A 19,741-nucleotide genomic window follows, 5' to 3' on the forward strand; every position below is an offset into this window, starting at 1 on the left:
TCCTTGGCCCCCGGGAGGCAGAGGGAGAAGCATGGCTTCGTGGTGTGTTTTGACCTCCAGACTGAGAAGGAGGCGGTGGGGTTAAATGAGGTTAACAAGCGGAGGTTAAACGCAGCTAAATGTAGTTTACCGCCTCCTATTTTGGGTGAGTTTCCTCTCTTCTCAAATGAGGTAAACAGGTCAGTTTGGGCGAGCTTCCTCACTTCTCAAATAAAGTAAACGCATGAGTTTTCCCATTTTTCCATCTGTGGCCAAGCAGCTGGGAGGCATCCAGCTTTCCTCTTGGTCCACACACAGCACCCACCGCCATCTCCAGGCCCTCCATCCCCCACCCCCAATTTCCTACCGCAAAAGCTTCTTGTCCTCATGTTCCCAGTTCTCCTCCTCATACCAACTCCAAACTACGTTTCCTAAACCTTGCCACGTTGCCCTCTGGCTCTCTCGCACAGCCCCTGCCTGCTCAGCTGGCCGCCAAGCAATGATGCCTGCCCTGGGCATGGCCAGGCATGGGGCGCGATGTCCCACCCTCCCTTCTCATGCTCAGGGCACCTGGCTGGGTCTCTGCCTCGTTCCTCCGCCTGGCTGTTGGTCTTCATGGACCGAGCACACATTTGATGTATTTGAGACGAGCCCATCCTGCCATGTCAAACCTCTCAATAGCTGAAATTGGCCAACAAACTCAAAGGACAAGATAGTGTATAAACCAAATTCTCTTAGGAAACCAAGCTAAACATCAGGAACAACAGCAGAGCAAGTACTCTCTGCCCGTACATTTTCCGTTCTCTGGGATTTTTGTTTTTGTTATTTTTGGATTTTGGCAAAGCATTAAGGATTAGAAAAGATGCTTATGTAATATTTACTAACCAGTGAGTTACCACCCCTAAATGTTCACTGAGACTGCTAAAAAACCTATAGAACTTCAGCTGTTGCTGTTGGATAAGGCAGGAGACTTCAACTTGCAGGCAGTGGTGGAAGTGATGCACTCAGAGGTGCGTATGCAGACACTGGCACTCAGACCAAAGGTCCACCTGGCCTGCAGGCAGTCTGTGGTGCTCAAGGGAGGCTCCAGGTTTTTCGGGTCCATGGACTCCATACCTGAGAGTGGACAATAAAGGGAAGGACTGCTCTTCCACTTCCTTTGTGGGCAAGGACAAATGCTGCTGCTCCTGCCTGGCGGGACAAATGGGAAAGGCAACGTACACAGCTTCGTAGGATGCCGTAGGGAGAGGCCGTCACACTGTTGCGCCCAATCTCAGTGTCTCCTATTTACCGCCAGGCCAGGACTTTGTCCCTCCCAGAGGGATTCCAGCCTCTAATATCTCCTACCATCTGTTTTTGAGACTCTCAAGGATCATTATAGCAGTTTCACCCTGCTCTTGCCTCTGACGCTGTACTTTGCAGCCCTGGAGCCACCCCCCACCCGTCTTCAAGAATGCCTTTATTTTGCTTCTGTCTCATATCTCAGATCAACCCCTGCCTTAACGACCTTGGACTGCTCCCTATGCTCCCATGCTACATCCTCTCTGGTTCCTTCCCTGAGGTGGCTCCCCCCACACACGTGGGTTGCAAGAGCCAAGCACTACTCTTAGGGACGGAGTATGGCAAAAGCAAGTAATGGGCCCACCACCCGGCCTTCCACTCAGGATCCTTGTCCACAACATCAGAGGAAGCCAAAAGGTGTGTTTCCTGAGAAGGCCCAGCAGGTAGAGCTGGCTGTGGGTAGCCACGGGATGGTGCAACCAGTGTAAGTCCCATCCCAGAGTTCCTAATGGAGAAGGTCTCAGAAACGGCTCTGTCCACTCCTATGCTATAGGTCTGCTGGTCAGCAGGAAGGTGTGGACTGCCACAGTAGTCCATGAGAGGCGCTTCAGTGTTTGGAGGAGAAAACTGTCTTAGGGAGCATCAAGGTCTTTGTCCTGCCCTGTAACCTCAGGGAAGACAATGCTCTGCCAATGGGTTGCAATATGTGAGCCAAATTTTTCTTGGAGCCTCTTTGCACCTACCTCTTCCAAACCCCACACAAACAAACACCTAGCATAACAACCTGTGGCTCTGGGTGCTGACCAAGTCATCATGCCTGGTCGTCTTCTTGAGGGGCTTCTCTTTGACCCTAGCTTGGCCCCTAAAGCTCTAGTGTTATTTGCTGAGCTGCCACTTCCCCTCAAGACATGATGCTCAGTGGATATTCCCTGATCCCCACGAGGAGACGTGATTCCCTCCATGTTGTTTACCCCTCCACAAAGGGTAAAACAAATCCTGGCAAAACACTGGTGAGGCAGTGTACTGCTGGCATTCACAGTGGCATGGCACCTCTCCAACCCAAAGGACGGGCAGGCACTAGGATGACCACCTCGTGGTCCCTGAGTGATCGGGAATCTTCGTGTTTGATCAGGCCTCTGAATCCTTCAGCCTCCGTTTGCTGAGGGTGCTGCTCTCTGCAGAATTCTCTTGGTTCTGGGAAGAGACTGAAGTGAGGCATTGACACGTGAAGGGGCAGAAGAGGGGAAAAAGCACAGAAGGTGAGACAGAAAGCTTCTACCCCCTTCCCACTCCTGGGAAGGAACACAAACATTTCCTCCTCTTGCCCCCCACCCCACACACGTGTAGCAGCTAAAACTGCATGTTTAAATTCCAGAGGTTGCAGAGTGACTCCCACCTGTGCTACAGGCTCGCCTACCTCTGGATGGGAGACGGCACAGCAGAGTTGCAGCAACTAATGCTGACTTAACTGTGAAGTGCAGTTGATAGCTGGATGGTGGGACAGGATGCACTTTGGCCACCTCACCAGAAGTATGTGGAGGCTGATGACTCTTTTTCCTCAGGCCTGAAATGCTGGTGGTTGCTCAGGTCGGGACAGAATGCCTGCACCTTTCTGTCCCTGTGGAGAGGCCCTCCTAATCCCGGTAAACATCCACACACCAGCCAGGAACGTAGGAGTTTCCATCAGCAGGCATTTGTCTGCTTTTGGACGAGTTGGATTTCTTCAGCGCCTGGCACATTTACAATAATATTAATTTGATTCCCAAACATATACTTTGCAAATAGAAAAAAAATTGTTTACATGAAAAGTGCCAAGGAGCAGCATCTTTTCAAGCCCCAACAGCTCCTGATGTTTTCTGTTTCTTTGTTCCTTATTACCTCAGGAAAAAATTCCTAACCTCTTATTTGTCTTGACGCTCAGAACAACGCTGACATTTGCACAGATCTATGGTGAGCCCAAGTTCTCTTCCCTGGTCATTTACAGCTTACAATGGTTTACATATAATGAGAGTTATTTTCCCCCATATAAAACACTTTGTCACTGGTCAGTCTGTTTGATGAGATCCTTCTGAAACCCTCAGTAATCTGTCTGTCCTGAATAATTCGTGCTCCACAACTGCAGGTGGAACTAGTTCATACAAGTACACTTCTCTTAGGTGAGGCAACTGATACCAAACCTATCCTTGCATTTCCAGCTTCTTTAAAGCAAAGATTTACTTGCTATCTTCAGTTACTAGCTTAAATATTGCCCTCTAAAAGTCATTATAAAGATAGCTATAACCGTGACTTCTTTCCTACATTAAATGATATAAATAGCAGCAACTCATCTAACTAATTTCAGCCTCTGGAAGCCAGTGGAAATTTTTCTATCGATTAGAGTTGGCTTGGGTCAAGCCCTACACAGTGTTTTCTGACCCCTTGCCCTACTTATTCTCCATTTCTATTTCACATATGTATCTAACTCTTCAGATTATTGCACTTTTTATTTTCTCTCTGTTGAAGAGAAATCCTGATAAGGAGGTCCCAGAGGTCTTTAGCTTGTCATCGCATCCCTTCATAGGCTGAATGAGTGCAGAACGCTTTAGGAAAAAGCAAAAGCTAAAAATAGAATCATTTAAAGCCTACCCATTAAAGGCATGCCTACATGACACGACTGCAACTAGCTTAGGTACACCAGTAGCGGTGTAGTCACGGAGCTAAGTATAACCGAAACAGAGGAACTGGCTCACAAACTGTTCCCCCCCGCTCACATCCTGTCTCTCAGTGCCAAGTATCAGAGCCTTGCAGGAAGATATAAAAGCTCATAATAGACAGTTATATACTAACTTGCCCATAGGGTAACTTTCTTCCTGATTCAGCTCTTTAGCAGTCGGTTTATGGCCTGAAGCACGTAACACTTCTGCTTTTCTCTTTTACCTAGTGTTATTGCAGGTGTGCCTTTTATTCACATCAATTGATAATACAAGTAGCCTTCTAGGCTGGTCAAAATGATGGGAAATAACCTCATGCAATAGTGACATATTACAACTAGCCTCACTTGTCCCTGCAGATTTTAATGGAAAGTGAGGACTTGGACCTTTAGTCCAGAAAGACAAAGCATTAATTTTGCATTAATTAAGCCTATATTATATGGCAGTAATATCACTGCCCACCTTTTCCTTTTTGTGCTATAAATTACTTAATCTGCTGGTACATCATCTATTTATCCGGAAATAAAATCATCAGCTAAGGAAACAAAGATGAGAATATTTATTGCTTGATTGGGCCAATCGTGATTTTTGGGAGAGAAGCAGAATGGATTGTGCAAAGGATGCACAAAGAACTACCCTTTACTTTCACTGAAATACCGAGACTTACATGACTTAACTACAGATGATTTCTAATGACACATTGTACTGTCTCGGAGAAGACATCACCAGTGTTGTATTGAAGGCATAGTCAGTAGACAACTGCTGCCTTGCACTCTGACAGCTGTCAGTCCCTTCTCCCCACCACCCAGTCCTCTTCAGAGGCAACTGCATTTCTCCCTCTGGTGTCTTTCGTAATAAACATCTTTCTAAGACTGGGTCTTCTTCTGCCTTTTTCAAACTCTCTTATATCACAGTGTCCAGCAGAGCATCTTATTTCAAAGCACCAATGCTCACTAGGAAGTTACCTAAGCTGCAGGCTGCCAGCAATCGCGTTGGCATTGCGTGACACTGGCACGGGCTGGCCAGGACATCCCCAGTGTGGCGGCATTGCTGTCACCAGCTCGAAACCATTCCTTCAGAAGTCAGGTAGCTCGGCTCCACCATTTCCCTTCTGAACCCTCTGGGCCACCAAAACATAAATTCAGTTTGCTTTTTCTCTTTGTAAACTATGTCAATCCTTGGAGGGGTGTAGTGTAACACAAACACAAAGCTCCCTCCTGGGCAGAGCAGGGATGCAAATGATGCCTTCTCCTCATCTTGGGAAAACTCTACAGGTTGTATGGAGGGGACACAAAGTCAGAAATGTCACCCACAGCTCCTGCAAGGTTTTGCATATCGCCCTTGCTTCTCTCTTCTGGAGCAGCACAAGCTTATTGTGATTACTGGCATATTTTACAAGGACAATCCCAGAGAAAACTCAGCTCAGTCATGAACAGAGGCAAATGCTACCTGTATCTGGGCCCTAAATAGCCCAAGATTGTAGAAGACGAACAGCCTCTCATTACAGGTGCCATTGGTCCCTGTGCATTGGCCCCGAGAGAGAGGACTTTTACATCCAGGCAAAACAAAGGCAACCGTATTCAAATCAGCAAAATTTTTCTGGGGAATAAACAAAAACATGTTTTGGCCCCAAGAGTTATTACCTATAACTACCCACGGACAGCTGGCAGTTCAGGGGCCAGGACAGCTTCAGACTTTCAGCAGCTCTGTGTAGCGCAGTGGTTTTTTCCCGATCGTTGTCTCACCCTGGCTAACTGGGAGGTCAAAAGATGATTAAAGGCCTAATGGCTTCAAGGTGCTGAGTTGTATCAGGAGATGACGCATGGAACACCAGATCAGACCTTGTGTCCTCCTGGATTAGGCCCAACTGGTCAAGTTCTTGTTCCGAAATGCTGGCTTCTCTATTCTGCTAAGAGCCTGAAGAGTTAAAGTTATTAACTGGCTTCAGAATAAAATGCATTAGGAATAAATATGCTTTAGGATAAACCTATTAAATGGATAAAAATGCCATTACCAGTGGTGAAATATGATTGTGTGACCTTTTAAATAAATAAGCCTGCTATGCACCAAATTATGTCAGATAATAAGCTTTATACATGATAAAGTCATGCAGTAGGTCTCAATCTTCAGGCATTCAATGAAATATCGCTAGCCATAAAGGGCTTCTGAAATGTTACACTAAAGAAAATTGCTTCCAGCTATAAAAACTTAACTGTTAAAACAAATGTAGTTTCTCTCATAAAACTCTGTGCAAGGCATTGGTAGCAAGAGTGAAAGCCTACTAGAAACAAACCTTAGGTATTGGCAAATACACAACGCTTCTTAAAATAACTTGGATTCCAGATAAATCTCAAATAACTCTATTGAAAGCAAAAAGGTTATAATCACGTAACGCCCGTTACATGAGATAGATCCAAATGAAGTAAGATCCAAATTATTTTCCTAGGGTCTTAGAAATATGTTTGTGGGATATTCTGGATACAAACATTGCTGTGGATCCAAACTTGTACCAGCAGTGGAAATAGTGACCTCTCTGGCTGTCCTGAGTCTTGGGCCCGCCTGTGTTATGCCTCAGCGGCTTGCCCAGATTACTCCCGACACAATGATATTCCCATTAAGGGACCATTTGTATTTGATGTGATGGAAACAGAGCTGGATATTATCAGCCTCGTGAATAAAGACAGATATGCATTTAGCCAGATTCAGCTACCAGTTTCATGCGTGGCAAAACTGGCTCTCTACAGTAAGTCAGAGTAAGAACTGTCTGCTCTAAACCACCACAAATACGAAGGAATGAAGCAAATTCCCTCATTCCTTCCAGTGATCATGGGCAAACCAACAAAACCTCCGGGTGAGGCACTTACAGTTTTAATAAAATCATCATGGTCACTTCATCTATTGTTACGTGAACATCAGCAAATACATGCGATTCCCAGCTAGGGTCTCAAACACAGCTCCAAGGACTGAAAATACTCTTGGAACTCCCTGCCACAATCAATTATCTTCTCCAAAAGGTGATATCGGACATTAACAAAAAGGAGCATTCCTGTTTCTTCTTTTTTTTTTTTTTTTGAACTGGGAGAATGAAAACACTTTTTTTGAGGATAGAAAGGATCTTCTTAGCCTCCAGCTACAAACACTGACAATTTTCACCAACACTCAATCCAGTACAAACTTTTCCAGGAGGGGCACTGAAAGAGACATAGCAAAACGCAAGCACACCAAAGAAGCCAGCTTTGCCCCGGCTCCCAAAAAGCAAAAAGATCACTCTCTGGACCTTAGCCATTTCAACTGCGAAGAAACAGGTACATTCTCCCCAACTAGTTTTAGTGCTTTTGCTAAATAGAGCGAGGAACGCCATGCTAAACACAGCTTAAACGGGACCACTGCAAGGGAATGGGTGGCATCATGAGGCTAGCAGTGAAATTTTATCTTCTCTTCCTGAACAACTGTAGCGCAATGTCCAGAAACAAATAACAGGTCTGTTCCGGCAGGAGCTCAGCTGCATCCTGAAAATGCCTCCAGGCACTTGCCATTTTGTTTTATTGCAGTTCCCCAAAACCGGTCAATTGTAAGTATAAATCTCGCGGAGAAGGCGCGTTATCAGCGGTGAAGGACAACTGCTTGTTATATAATCCCGCCAAATCCTTGACACAGCAGTTCTCAGCCAGCAACCGTCTTGCTCTGAGTCATCTGGAAAGTCTCCGGTTCAGTGAGCTTCCAGGAGCAGACCATCAAAACAGGTTATATTTCCACTTCCCATTTCAAATTACAGGATGGACCTATGAGTCAAGGCAATCATTTTCTTTTTATCTACCTTCAGATGCCATCCCGCGTATGGATCCAGCCTGCGCTCGTGCTAAGCCAGAAGCCCCGTGGGAGTTCCCGGCCAGCTCTGGGTGTCGCAGCTTGCAGCTGCCCGGGGTGGCTGTTGGCACGCGGGTCCCGCTGAGCAGGACAGTCCGAGGGCAACCACCGTGCGAGGAAATTCTCACCCTGCTCGTCAGAGAACCCGAGATGCTACACGCGGGGCTGGACTTGCTCCTGCTCACCAACCTTTCTCCAAACACCCACCACTGGCCCCTGTCAGAAGCGGACACTGTGCTTAGATCTCTGGACTGGCCTTGCACGCGTGGTGGGAGGCCAGGCGCTGCCAAACCCTGTATCCCCGCTCCTGTCACCGGAGCCGGGGGCTTGATTAGTTCACACTTTTTTTTTTTCCCTTTGAGGCAATGCCAAGTCTTAATCCGGTCCTGGGTCACGGATCTCAGCCAGACACATTACACTGGGTTTATCTTTGAATTAGGAAGTCTCCCGCCTCAAAGCTGGCCATCTTAGACCTACAGCTCTCCTACCTCTTCTCCTCCCCTCCGTGCCTGACAGACAGCGGAGTCAGCTCTTCTGACAACAGCGTTGGCACACATAGCTGAGAAGCTCATTTTTTACAAACCCAAACGACTATAACTTTGGCAATCATCTCACTGGTATTGAACAACAGCAATAACAAAAAGAACCAAGTCAGCAGCAAGCAGTACCCTGTTGCACAGGGCTGTAATAAACCCAGGAGAAACGAGATGGGTCAGGTTGGGTTGGCTGGTAGGTGCCAAAAGAGCTGGTCCAGGGTTACCACTTCAGGGGCCAAAGCGGGGAAAGATGGAGGGTAATCGCTTCCCCAGTTCTCCGTCTCACTCCTCTGCGTATGTTGAAATTGCTTCAACCTTTACTGCTGTTACAAAGTTCCTATGAAAGGAGCATACAGTTCAATATTCAAACTGTAATGCAATTAATATGATTTTAGGACAATTTGCAAAATCTGCAAAAGCCATCAAGTTTCAGTGTTCATTGTGATCTGGACAAAATTCCAGTTCTGCAGTTCATTTCCACGCACTCATAATTTGGCTAAAACAATTATTCAGGCTCAAAACAAATCTCTTATTTCCATATTTTAAAATAGTTTTTCTTAAAATAAATTAAAACTTCAGAATGTTGCCAGAATGGCACCTACTAGAAGACAAGATTGTTTATTAGAGAGGTATTTTAAAGTTTTCAGTCCTAAACAGATGGGACCATCACCGGAGAAAATAGAACTCGTGGATGCCGTATGGTTTCCATAGTTTTATGATTCTTGTATTTTTATTAAACTAGCCAATGAAAATAATAACTATAGCGGAGTTTTTCATTTAGCCTCAGGAGTCAGAACAGTGATTCAGTTGTTCACAGTGGGTTGTTTTCTTTTCTCCTTTTTTCTTTCTCGGCAACATAAATCATAAATCTAAGAATTGGGTTTCCAGTGTAACCCATCATAGTAATTAATTTATTTTTTGTTTCCCATGGATATGGTATAACTGTTGCTTTAAAATTGCTGTTTGGGTAAAACAGAGTCCAAAACCCAAATAGCAAGTGTAATCTAAAATGTGTATTGCACATAAAGGGCAGTTATCATCTTCCCAGTACAAATCGTTGACCTTAACATGAAAAACTTGGTATCTCACTATCAGTTCGTACAGGTTTTTAGTCTGTATCTGTTAAGAATGGACAACCAGGCACCTGTCAGAAATAAAACTACCTACATTCAGATTGGGAACTAGATTCTCCAGATTCCTTAGAATCAATTGAATCATGTATTTTGTATAAATAATGTACATACAATTCTATAAAAAAAATGAAGGAAGTTCCTTTTATTTCCACCTCTTTTCCCAAATTTACAAATATTAACTGGTTTATATCTGTCCTTGATTTTTATTGTGTAGCTGAATCTTTGTGTCTTTTTCTGTAAAAAGACTGTAAGCAGTTGTTCTCCATCAACACCTGTGGCGATGTGGTAAACAAAGTGAAAAGAATATGAAAATTTCTATTTTACTTAAAAGCTTTACTATGACTTCGTTTAACCATGCATTGACAAAACTGCTTTCCAAATGGTTGCAAACAACATAGCAACTTATAAGACATCATTTTTATATATAGCTCTGAATGAACTGAAAACACAAAGCTCAAAACACGTTATTTATAAAGGTTGCGTAACTTGCTATCTAAACTCATCTGACTAATCACGAAACCCGTGAGAGAGGCAGGTGGACTGTAACAGCAGATGAGTTGAAGGGCCGCGATTCTCATACAAGGAAAGGGTTCAAATAATTGCTTGTTAGTCACAGAAAAACAATGCTGGAAGAAAAATGTATGAACAAATGAATGAGCGAACACCGGACTAATGAGCTACTTCCTCCACTTGGCGTATGAGCTCTCTGGGGATGGCGACTCATTTTCGTTACACGTGTGAACACAAGGCAGAGTGTGATAGGGTCTTGTTTCTGCCTGCTGCTCTGGCTATTGACACACAGCCTGGGGATGGGGCCTGGAAGACGGCGGGCTCCTGCGTTAGACGTAGTGCCTTTCACCGCCTAGGGTTCTCAGCACCAACCGAGAACCGTCCTTCTGCTCTGGGTTTGGTGAAGCGCAGCCGCTGCCCTGTCTGTCGGGGTTGCAGATTAACACCAGAGACACAGGCACCCTGAGCTAGTTCTCTGCTGAGACTTGGGTCCAGCCAGGTTTATACCCCGGGGACTGCATCGTGCAAACTTGGCTGATGAACCCTGCTGGACCCTGGCTAGCCACAGCCTCCTCTGCAACGCATTACCAGCACTGGGGTACTAACAGCGGGAAGCCAGCTGAATTGTCCTCTTCTTCTGCCTCCTCCTTTTTTTTTTTTTCCTCCAACGTGCCTCTTGATTGTTTTGTTTCCAAGAGAACTTCTCAGCTTGCACGTGGACATTCAGCTCGGGTCCAGAGGTATGCCTCTGCAGCCCTTTCGCGACAAGGTACAGACCACATAACCCCTAAGGAGCCAGCTCCAGTCCAGCATATTAACTAGCAAGGGTTTTTCTCTAAAACCTGGTACCAGGAAGGCAATGCAGGGAGACCAGAGCGGGCTCGGAAGGGGCTTCCTTCCACCTCTCAGCCAGCATTGATCTGAACAGAGGCAGGCTTAATTTAATCACTCATCTGCTCCCACTGAGCTCCCTGATCTCCAGGATACCCCAGCTCTCTGTTTCCCTGAATGATGGAGAGTTGACAGTATTTAATGAGATTAAATGTCATCTTCATTACATAAGAGCCTTTAATTATAGGATGTCATTGAACATCATTTGATACTGAAGAAAAGCATGCTCTCTTAAACTTCAGACAGCGACAAGGGGCCCAGAAGAACTGGGTTCCAGCCCTGGCTTTGCCAGAGGCCGCTTCTGGCACGTTAGGTAAGAGCAGGATAGCCACCGAATTAAACGTTGCGTAAGCAGCGTAGCTCAGGCACTTCCTAACTTTAGGGAGCTACCTAAACACCCTGCATGTAATTATTAAATTGAGGCTGATTCAGAACCTTGACACATGAAGAGAAGAACAACCCACAGCCTCTCCATCCTTTTATACAGCTTTACATTTCAAGCAATTACTTGAAAAGAATTGGATCAAAGAGCTGGCACTTGCTCGAAGCCCCAGAAAAGAGTGTCCAATTCAAATTCAAATTCCCTTTTTTTGTGGCTGAAGCACCGTTTCCATCACTCTGGGTATTTCGTCTTGAAACTCTCAGAACTAGACCTGAGTGTGCTGCAAAAGAAAAGAACCGTACAAGGGCAAAAAAGATGGTGTCTTTTCCCCATCTTGGAGAGCGAGTAGATAAAAGCGTAGGAATCAGGATCTGTTTTTAGAGTCTAGCTTTTTAATTCGTTAGCTGGACAGGACTGTTCACATGCAGTCGCTTTTCTCACTGGGTCAAGGCTAGTGAACAACGGCTGCATTACAAGGACAGAGATAAGCGAGCAAGTCCAGCTATTACCCTCCTCCATCGCTAATTACTTCATTCTAAGACCCCCACAAAATCACCAGTGACATTCCATGACCTTCTGCTGCAAGGGAGAAGCCAACGGCCCCCTCCATCAGCATCTGTGCCTACCGCAGGCAGCACACCAGCGTCCCTCGCCCAGCAGCACACAGCTGCCTTGCAGAGACTCCCAACGCTTCGGAGACAATGAAAGGAAACAATTACACTCGCTGTTGATTAGCGTGGTCTGTACTTTTCAGCTTAGCTAGTGTTGCCAAGTAATGATCACTTCTATTAGCTACGTGGAAGGGAGTTTACTACTTGCTTATTTAAAGAACACACTAAATCACACAATCTGTTTTTACACATCCCACCCTTCGGGAGGACAGAATTAGTTTCTAACAGGAGCTGAATTACTTGCCAGGCCCTCACCTTCTACCAAAGGCTAAGCAATTAGTTAATCTAGGCGGCTTACACAAAAGTGAAATCCAGCCTAATAAAAGCTTACAGTCAACTATTTTCAACACCACCTGATATTAGGCTGAAACAGGCTGGTACTGTACAGCCCCATTTCTCTGCAGTTTAACTGTGATACTCATTTTGTCTTGCCTAGAAACCAGACAGCTCTTTTAAATATGTCTAAAACATTCCTGTTCAGGCTGAGAAATAAGCAGTCCTGCAAGCAGAGCCAAGTAGATGGCTTGGAAACCAATTATTGGATTCCTCCATGTCTTAACAAATTTCACCAGTGGAATTCCTGATGATTCCTCTGCCCTCCCCCCACCCCCCTCAGCTACAGCTTTGTATCCGTGTTTCAGGCTGACTCTTGGTGTATAAGGAGGGTTGAACTCAAGTAACAGCCTCACTAGGGCTACTGTCTCAGACGACTGATTTTCACCAAACTCGTAAGGAACATAGACTTGCAACCTCTGTTGAACTTGCACAACAGGTTCAAAAATCAAGTAGGAAAGGCAGAGATCACATAACCTCTCTCTAAGCCTGGTTTCCCAGGGTAACAACCCCAAACAAAAAAGTATTTCCTCCATGTTTTGCCTTTTTGAAACACAGATTTTAATAAAGATAATTCGCCTTTCCTCTTCACACAAATACCTCTCCTTCCAACCAAAAACACTGTTTAACAGAGCATAAGACACTTCCACTATGAGAGGATGCCAAGGCGATCTGATTTCCTGATGACTTGGGATGAGCTGTATGTACCCAGAGCTCCCGCTGAAGACAGTACCATCTGTTCCAAATTCCTTAGCTAGTCTGATCAATACCATACCCTCTTACATACACTTTCATCAGTAGATTTCAACAAACTTTGGAGGGGACAGTATTTCCCCATTTTAAAGTTCAAAAAGCTACAGGACCATGAGGGGAAACCTCAGGCAGGTCTCACTGAAGACATCCCTCACACGCTGGAAGTTTCGAACCCTGGCAAGCGACACAGCATTAGTGCTGACCGCCCAGCCACCTTCCCCCATCAACGGCAAGGGTCCTGAACAGCTTAACAAGCTCTAGTACAGAATCATCAGACTCCTGGGAGTCTGCTCTTAGGAACTTCCATTTCCTGTCCCACACCATCACAGGAGCTGCTTTCAAGGATCCTCCTCTTCCTAATACTAGTTCCTCCCACGCAGGAAAGGTTAAAAAAAAAATCTCCCTTCTTTAGAGGAGCAGATAGCATTTTTTAACATAGCTACAAAATAATCCTTTTTAATTTTTTTGCTTGTTTGAGCCAAACAAAACATGGCATGGAAGGATTGGCCTCTCGAGCTGTTCTTCCTGGCTTTAAGAACAAGCTGCCAGAAGAGTCTTTTCTCCAGACTACACTCCTCCTGTAAGAACTTAAAGAGAAAAGCAAGTTAATTTCAGTTGAAGGGCAAATCTTGGGCATTTTAGTCTCGGCATTAGTTTTCTGTTGTTTAAAACCCTTTCCACACCCCAAGCTGAAGCTCTAGGAAGATGCAGCTACTTCTTGGGCCTTCTATCGATCCCTTTTCCTATCACTACCCAATGGACGTGGTACAAAACCTGTGGAAGCTAGGACCGCCGTGCAGCTAGCTTACCAGAAATTGCAGTTATTCCCGTCTCAGCATTTATGTGAGAGTTGACTTCATGCTGAAATATCACACTGTAATTTTATAAAACATAGCCTAAAATACATTCATCTGTGATTATAACTGTTGTCATCCACATGTGATTATTTCTACCACCTAACCATGCAGAGTAAATTAGAATGCAGCTCTTTAACACTACAGAAATGTTCTCTGTTCTGGTATCAAAAGGCAGACCTAAGAAACACTGTCTCCACTGCAAAATGTAAAATGAACAGCCTGGAATCTTGCACAGATGAAGAAGTAATACCTACTCTACAGGCAATATTTTATTAGTCAACCTAAAGCATCACATAGTTCTTTGTGAAGTGTCCATATTTAAAATACTGTACACTTTAATGAACAGAGGAAGCCTTACCTTTTTATTCTGTGCTTAGTCGATTTAGCCTACATTTTCAGGTAACACAGGCTCAAGAGCTAGTTTCACACTGAAGACATATAAAAACCAGAACTTGAAAAATAAAATTGCCATTAGTATTTAATCACCTATAAAAAATAGATGAGCACTTTCAGTTTACATCTCATTGCACAAGATCAAAGCTGGCCTTCAGTCTAAGCACAGGACAGAGACCCCGACCTACAGACAGTGAAGTATACTCAGACCAACAGAAAAAAGAACATGGACTAGCCATTAAGCTTTCAATTCACGCTGCACACGTCTTTTCAGTCTTATCAAAAGTGAAACCCATCACAGAACTCTATGCTCGGGGCCAACAATCTTCACAAATATCAAATTACATTTTAAAAATCCTTTCAAAATATGGAAACAACTGAACTCCTGGAGAATTCTACACTTCTCCACATAAACCAAGAAGCAGCAGAAGCACTTGTTAAATTCAACAACCCACATCAGCTTTATTAGATCGTTACATTTAAAAGAATTAACGGTAACGGTGCAGCTGCAGGGTATTGCGTCTTCTCCAGGCAGCACGACGTGAGCCACCAATGGTGTGGTGGAACTTGTGGCCCTTGCCAAGACCACGACTCTTCCGCCCGGCTGATGTCAGCCCACGCATCTCTCTGTGCTTGTGAACGGGCTTGGTGATCCATTGGGTATCAGGGTTGCGCCTGATGGTCTTATGGAAGGGATCAATCAGGATCACTTCGAAAAACTTGTAAGTGGAATCTTCACCCACCCAATACGAGTTCAAGACTCTCAGAGCCCCGCAGTGACGGCCAGCACGTTCCTAGAGGAGGAAAAAAATGCAAAAGGCTGTAAAATCATGGATGCAGGGCACTCTTCATGCAGAAAGGTATGAATAACTCAAACCTAAAATTTTGTAGGTGCTAGAGATTTCAATTTGCCCCGAGAGACCCTCTCTTCCTAAAAGAAATGCTCCCCTTCCAGTTGCAAAGACACAAGAAAAAGTAATAGCTGAAAGGAATGCTGTATTAAAAAAAAAAAAGGCTGCTTGGATTCCTACATGAAACAGGTTTTAAAGAACGTAAGGAGGAAGGTGCTTGGTTGACAAAAGAACGAACTGCTTTGTACACAGAAGCACCCGATAAATAAATACACAGAGTTAAAAACAACTTTAACGTGAAGACGAACAGCACAAGCTGCACTTGGGGCCACGGAACAATCCTTTGTGGGAAGTTATGAAAGACTGATCAATTTGCACATCCAAAGCTACAGGGGAGAAAGACATTTCTGCAGAGAATAAGCCCATAGTGATATGAGAAAAGAAACAGCTGATGTAACAAGTCTTTGTTCCACTGCTGGTATATTAGTGCTTGCTATTCCTACCCTCACTTGTGGTTGGAAAGAAGCAGTCTTAGTTTAGAAAACAAAACAAAGCAGAAAATATCAATTATGCAACTCCATCTGCCTCTCCTGTCAAGAATGCTCCCTATTTAAAACACTAAAAGTGTGTTTAATCCTAGGACTTTATCACCGCTGTGGGAAAGTATGAACCCATCTTCTGTGGGAACCCACCCATCTTCTATCCCAATGCGATCCCAACCTATTACTACAGTCTTCCACTAAACCACACTTGACTATTTTCCGCATATGTAACAAAATTCTTTCAAGTCCTTGTTTTATTCTAGCATGTGAGAGCAATACATATATTAAACATTAAAACACCAACCACCCCCAACCCCCCCTATGTGGGGATGGTAGCTACAACGGAGGTTTGATATTTCTGTAACATTTCTATCTGAAAAATGTAAGTCTTCCAGGAAAGAGCGTGTCAGATTCAGAAAATTTTGAACTAAAACTGAGGGCCAATAACCTCTTCCATGAGCTGTCGCAAGTGAGCATGTGATTAGCCATCCATACCAGATATCTGGTAATAGCGTATATGAAGAGCACACTATGAGCACTGAAAACACAGAACTGCATTTTTAATTTAAACGCATCATCTGTGTTGCTTTTGAATTAGCAGGTCCCACTTACATTTTTCTTCCCTTTAAAAAAAACCCATCATATTCAACTTGTTGAAGTCACTTATGAATATTTTTGAAGTCCTGGGAACAGAAAAGTCTTCTGCTTCAAGATGGAAAGGCAATGAACAGTCTCCGTTCTTTCACAATCTCTCTTTTTTGAGAGTGCAGACTAGTATTAATGCTAACCCACTGAACGAGTTTTTTCTAAAGGTGAGAACCACATCTCTTCAACTCTACTACTGTGACATTATGAACCTAAAGATCTCATCGAATGGAAGTTTCCATTTTGAGTATTTCAGCAGGTAACAACATCTCACCTAAAAACAAGTTAACCACCAATCTTTGTGCTTGTGAGGTACCAAATTTTTTATAAAGAACCAGATAGTCTCTGACACGCTGCTTTCAGATCCTATGATCCAGCTAAGCACACCGTGTGGCACTCCTACTACACAAACATGTGCTAGAGTTAAGACAGGAACTCATCTGTACTTTGTGAAAGGACTATTACCTAGAGCTGGTAATACATACACCATGGCAGGGAATACAGAGGTGGGATTTAGTGATGAATGAAGTCAGACACCTTAGCATGTTTGAATTTTTATTTCTCATGCCTAAGCCTTTATTTTACTGCGGTTTATACTGGTTGTATGTCTATTTTTCATTACAAATATCATGGCGTACTTTAGAAAGTATCCACTATGAACGTCAATAAACCACCTAACCAGTACTTTCCCCAGACCCCGTTTGTAAAATCTGCATAGTTTTTTCATTTGTCTCAGTACAGCTTTTCAAGACATTCTGGTGCTTTCTTACCATCAGTATTCGAGATCTTTTACCCAACACATTAACAAAACAGTTGTTTGGGTTTTTTTTGTCTCTGAGTATTTTCAAATTTACAGACTAAGTAAGACCTTCCTACCGCCAAGTTTCTGAGCAATAACCAAAATAGTCACCTCTGCTACAGACTGAAGACTCCGGGCAAACTTCAGCTGGTTAACACCATGATGCACAGGTTTACCATAGGTTGCACCTTTCGGGACTGGGCGTTTACGACCACCACGGCGAACACGGACACGGTAGATAACGTAACCTAAAAGAAATGGTGACTTAGGAACTACAAGAATTCTTTAGGGTAGCAAGTGCAAATCATAGCAAGGCAATTTTCATGCCCATACTGCATTTCCAACCCCAAAAGCTTCACGCGAAAATTAGGTCACTACACCAACATTCACCAAAACCTACAACTGGAGGTGGCTAGCACAAGGTGTTTTTGTTACTTCCATTACAACTCAGTACGGGAAGCGATGTCCTGTCACGACTGTTTTTTACTTCCAAACCAGAGTTTATGGCACCTTTCCACTACCCAGTTCCAAATACACTAAGAACAGCTACTGCTATGTTGTAACACAAAAAACTCCCACCCCGAAACACCCAATAAAACAACCACCCCAAAACTAAAATCCCAGATTCTGATAGTAGCATTCATAAAGCGCCAAAGCACAAGCCATCCATAAACTCTGCTGAAATCCGATCACTGAAAAATGAGGAAACCAGACAAACTTCACAAACAGTAACAGAAGCATAGACTCTTAGCTTTATATTTTCATAGTGAACACACATATTGTTTCAAGGATTTGCTCAAGTTGCAGATGGATGGCCACTTTCCCCAAGTTTCTTTCACTGACCAGTAACTGTTTTCTAATGACAGCATAAACTATGTCATCTTGCTTCCTCAAGCGCATACAGCAGTAATACAGTCAAAGTAATGCATGATAAAATCTGGGCAGAAAAAGGACACCCCCCAAACCCAGGATACTAAAAGCATTGGTCAACTCTGCAGTAGTAACACAGCACAAGAGCGAGAATTAAAGCCAAAGCCCACTCGATCTCCATTTGCCAAGATGGCGACAGGAGGCGTGGATTCAAAACTACACGAAGTTTGGTTTTGGGCTGTGGGCACTGCTACTGATTTAACACATTTATAATATTAAATTCATTTCATGCAGGACAATTCAGGTTCTTGGGGAATATTTAAGTTTCAGATTTTGTTATTCTACTATCACTCAGGGAAGAAAGGAAGCGGACATAAAAACATAAAACTCCATCACGAAGCACATGGGCTTTACCTCTACGTCTCATTACCTTGCTTGGCCTTATATCCCAGCCTGCGAGCTTTGTCTGGTCTGGTAGGCCGGGGAGCTCGGTGCAAGGCAGACAGCTGGCGATACTGCCAACAGCGGACACGGAGGAGGAATCGCATCACATCCGACTGCTTTTTCCTCCATAGCTCCTGGATGTACTTGTAGGCACCCATGTTTGTCTACCTGCTGAATCGAGAGGTCAATGAAAAAAGTGCACCAAACGCGATTCCAGATTTGAACAGCTTCCAAGAGAGAACACTGCATAAAACCATACACCACGGACACAAAGGATGCTCTCGAGCTTCTTTACACCACTGGCACATCTGGTAACATGGCTCACACTTGCCAGCCTCCAATAGGACACACGGCAGTCACAATTCTCAGCAATTTTCTTCCTTTTCATATGTTCTTAAGCATTGAACTCCCCAGCTGAGAATTTTTCAGATGTGTATGTCGGATACTACCAAAATCGACAGTTAACATCTGAAGCAAGCTGTAAATATTAATCTATAAAGAAGTATGTGGCTGTGAGTGGTGTGGTCTTTATTTTTAACGTGGTTTAATTACCTCTGAAAACCTTTAAGCTCTCACACACGTGCAACAATTAGCAGATATAAGTGAACTCCATCAAGCCACCACCCAAATCATCACCAGAAAAACACAGCTCATTTTATTTGCACAAAAAAACCCCGTTCACTTGTGATTTTCCACACCCCTCTCTGCCCAGCCGTGGCACAGCTCCTGCCCTCCCAAGCTACCCCTTCTTTACGATTGCATTACGGCACAGAACACCACAAAGGAACCTCAAACCCAGAGTCAAACCAAGACGTGCGGCCTGTAGCCAACCTGCACCCGCTACGCTGCGGCGTGCGGCCTTCTGCTCACTCCAGGCAACCCCGCGTCCGACTGAGCGTCTCCATCCCCTCCCCGTCCCACGCCGCGGGCAGCCAGGCCGCCCCAACGAGGCGCAGCCCACGGGCCCTCCATTGGTCTCCTGGGGCCCGCGGCCCGCCCGGGCCCCGCTCCCCGCAGAGCCCCCCCCGCCGCGGGAACAGCCCGTCCCACCCCGCCAGGGTGGCGGCGGGCGGGGGAGGCAGCGGGGCGGGAGGACGGCCGCCTCGGGCCCGGGATGGAACCGGATTGCGGGAAAGGCCGAGCACGGACAAGCCCTCACCTGATGGCGCCCGGCACAGGAAAGGAAGAGGCCTGCTTCCCACAACCCCTTGCGGCGACACCGCGCTTCCGGCGACGACAGCGGCGCCTCATGGGTAATGTAGTCCTGGCGGAGCCGGGCGCCCTCCTCGCCCCGCCCCGGCCCGGCCCGGCCCC

At 44.9% G+C, this 19,741-nt stretch overlaps 1 protein-coding gene across 2 annotated transcripts; it reads right to left on the reverse strand.

Annotated features, from left to right (window-relative positions):
* Positions 1–14,343: 14,343 nt before the first annotated feature.
* On the reverse strand, positions 14,344–19,682 carry RPL15 (ribosomal protein L15). 2 transcript variants are annotated; one of them, XM_075143413.1, is made up of 4 exons: positions 19,587–19,682; positions 18,414–18,598; positions 17,225–17,361; positions 14,344–15,070 (listed from the first exon to the last, which is right to left on the reverse strand). In XM_075143413.1, the coding sequence occupies exons 2-4, from the start codon at positions 18,583–18,585 to the stop codon at positions 14,765–14,767; spliced, it is 615 nt and encodes a 204-aa protein (XP_074999514.1). In that variant the 5' UTR covers positions 18,586–18,598; positions 19,587–19,682; the 3' UTR covers positions 14,344–14,764. The 2 variants fall into 2 exon arrangements, with proteins under 2 accessions (XP_074999514.1, XP_074999515.1); XM_075143414.1 differs by having other exon boundaries at positions 18,414–18,595; positions 19,587–19,680.
* Positions 19,683–19,741: the final 59 nt, after the last annotated feature.

The sequence above is a fragment of the Calonectris borealis genome, chromosome 2 (genome assembly GCF_964195595.1).
Source record: "Calonectris borealis chromosome 2, bCalBor7.hap1.2, whole genome shotgun sequence".
NCBI classification, from domain to species: Eukaryota; Metazoa; Chordata; class Aves; order Procellariiformes; family Procellariidae; genus Calonectris; species Calonectris borealis.